General features: G+C 35.1%; 1 protein-coding gene across 1 annotated transcript in view; it reads right to left on the minus strand.

Annotated features, from left to right (window-relative positions):
• Positions 1-661, minus strand: part of LOC109832714 (CD2 antigen cytoplasmic tail-binding protein 2 homolog) — a 15370-nt gene extending 14709 nt beyond the window's left edge. The window contains exons 1-2 of the mRNA XM_020400118.1: positions 522-661; positions 219-435 (exon numbers count right to left, since the gene is read on the minus strand). Coding sequence (XP_020255707.1) covers positions 219-435; positions 522-589 — 285 coding nt within the window. The 5' untranslated portion in view covers positions 590-661. The remainder of the gene's footprint in view (positions 1-218; positions 436-521) is intronic.

Genomic DNA, 2429 nt, shown 5'->3' on the forward strand with positions numbered 1-2429 from the left:
GATGTCGACAATCTATTTTTTGCGTATTATCAATTATAAGAATTAGTTTGTATGAATTAATCGGAGTTACCTCCAGTAAATTGTTTGATAAAATGGGCAGATCTTTACCAATTTTTCAGGGGAAATGCTTGTTTCTCAATGAACAGTAATATACACAATTAATTGATCAAAAAATATACTAAAGAAAGTGAAAGAGTGAGAGGGAGAGAGTGGCAAACATCGTAATAAACTTCGGCAGCGGATACATCAGCCTGCTGATCCCTAAAAAGCTCCTCCTCCCTAATCTGGCTCCGGCGCTTCGCGCGCTCTTTGGCCGCCAGCCTGGGGTCCACCACTGCGTCCAGATCCTCGTCCTCGTCATCTCGACGGTGGACCACGCCATCGCCTTCTCCTCTCTTCGCCTTCTTCCCCTTTGGAAACCTCACCTTCTTCTCCCTGCAAAAGGGGAAATAAATTTGCAAGCAAGCCCCTAGGGCTCGAGATCGAGGACAAGAAATGAGAGTTTTGCGAGTGGATTTTACATCGCAGAGTGAGAGTCGCCGTCTTCGTCGTCGACGAGCGGTCGCTTGCCCTTGGCTCTCTCGGACATGGACTCTAGGGTTTTCTCTGAAATTGAGGAAATGGTCTTTGCAGTTTTGGCGGTGCGGACTATGGAGGTAAGTCTGCACATTAAATTGGCAAGGAATGCAAAGTCTCAGTAGTTAAATGTAAAATTATAATTGCAGTCGCAAACTTTCCAATAGGATTTTCAGATACAACCCTGAAAAGTCTTGCATTTGCTGAAACTAGTTGAGATGCAGGTGCGTTGCACGTGATCGAGTATCATAGATAGCTACATGGTTTTCCTCTGACAATAAAATTAACATCAACAAAACCAAAATAATGAAAAAACAAGAAACGATTATCTTGACCCTACTTTCATTTTGCATCTCTCACGCATTTCTTCATTGTCCTAAAAGTACTAATTACGCTAGTAATATGAAAGAAAAATATGAAGCTTTAAAGTACAATATAAACAAAGACAAAAAGCTTAGAGAACTTGGAAGGATATTGAATGTTGAGGGAAATATAATTTTATTAAAAATTAAATAAGATATTATTTTTACTAATTGGTTGAGGAGAATACTAACAATCAAGTCTTCACAAATTATAATTTCATGGATAAGTACCAAAAGTCAACCTTGAATAATAAACTAAAATTTACATTCAATCATTTGAATCCTTAAACTGTCATTTCTTCTTTGCAAGCTTACAATCTCTCTCTCTAAACTTTTTCCTCTATCTCAAGTTTTAATAAAACAAAGCTTATCTTCTTTACACTTAGATGCCAAAAAACTAACTAAAATAAAGAACTAAAGCTTACTTCTTAAACAAAGCATTATCTAGAGCTTAGTGCATTCTTCAAAGAATTTTCTACTATTCTTCAAAGAATTTTCTAATTAGATGGTTAATGTGAGACTTCTGAAATTGCTTAATTATCTAAAAATTACAAATTTTTTAAAAAAAAGAGAGGGTAAAAATTATCAAACTGGTTATTCATAAAAGAAATTATTTCTTAACCAAAGCATATCTAGTTTAGTGCATTCTCCAAAGAATTACCCAATTGGATGGTTAATATGGCACTTCTAAAACTAGTTAATTATATAAAAATTGCAATTTCAGGCAAAAGCAAAGTTAAAAATTATCAAACTGGGTATAACCAATTCGTTAAAAAAAATTGCATGCGTGATCATACCTGTGATGTCTGTGTAAAGTTAGAGGAGGATGCATTTGAATGATATCCTAGCCTGATTAACCTATAGAAATTAGTTTGAAATGCATAAACTTGAATTGAAATATTAGCTAATTGCTAAAAGATCTCGTAGAAAATAAAAAGCTATATGCAAAATTATTTTGCAATGTAAACAAGGCAAAACATGATTAAGCTTGAGCATGGCAGCTCGTGGGTGAGTATGGTGACTTAAGAGTTGACCATTGTGGCTCTAGGTGATGTTGGTGCCTTGAGGGATGAGTATGATGACTCAGGATGCGTATAGTGACTCGGATAAGCATGGTAACTCGATATTTATCAATACGATGTACAACAAACTTTGTTGTCTCCTCCCAATTTATTCATACATATATAGCCATGAATAAGGTCTCTTGGGTAGATGCAAACCACTAGAATACTAAGATACCTAATTTAGGTTTTCTTTTTGGCTTTGATGATGTTTAAGGGAGAAAAAAAAATTTAATTGAAAATAAGGAGATGATCTAGGTTATGGGGAGTCTTTGCTGATGATTTTTTTGGGAGTTAAATTTCCCTCTTTTTTTTTGGCTGGTGGATTGATAATGTATATATATAGGATATGTGGGTTAGTAAATAAGGTTAGTTATTTGCATATATATCCCCCGTAAATTATGAGTATTCGCAAGAATACCTCACAAAT

The sequence above is a fragment of the Asparagus officinalis genome, chromosome 3, assembly GCF_001876935.1.
Source record: "Asparagus officinalis chromosome 3, Aspof.V1, whole genome shotgun sequence".
Lineage (NCBI taxonomy): Eukaryota > Viridiplantae > Streptophyta > Magnoliopsida > Asparagales > Asparagaceae > Asparagus > Asparagus officinalis.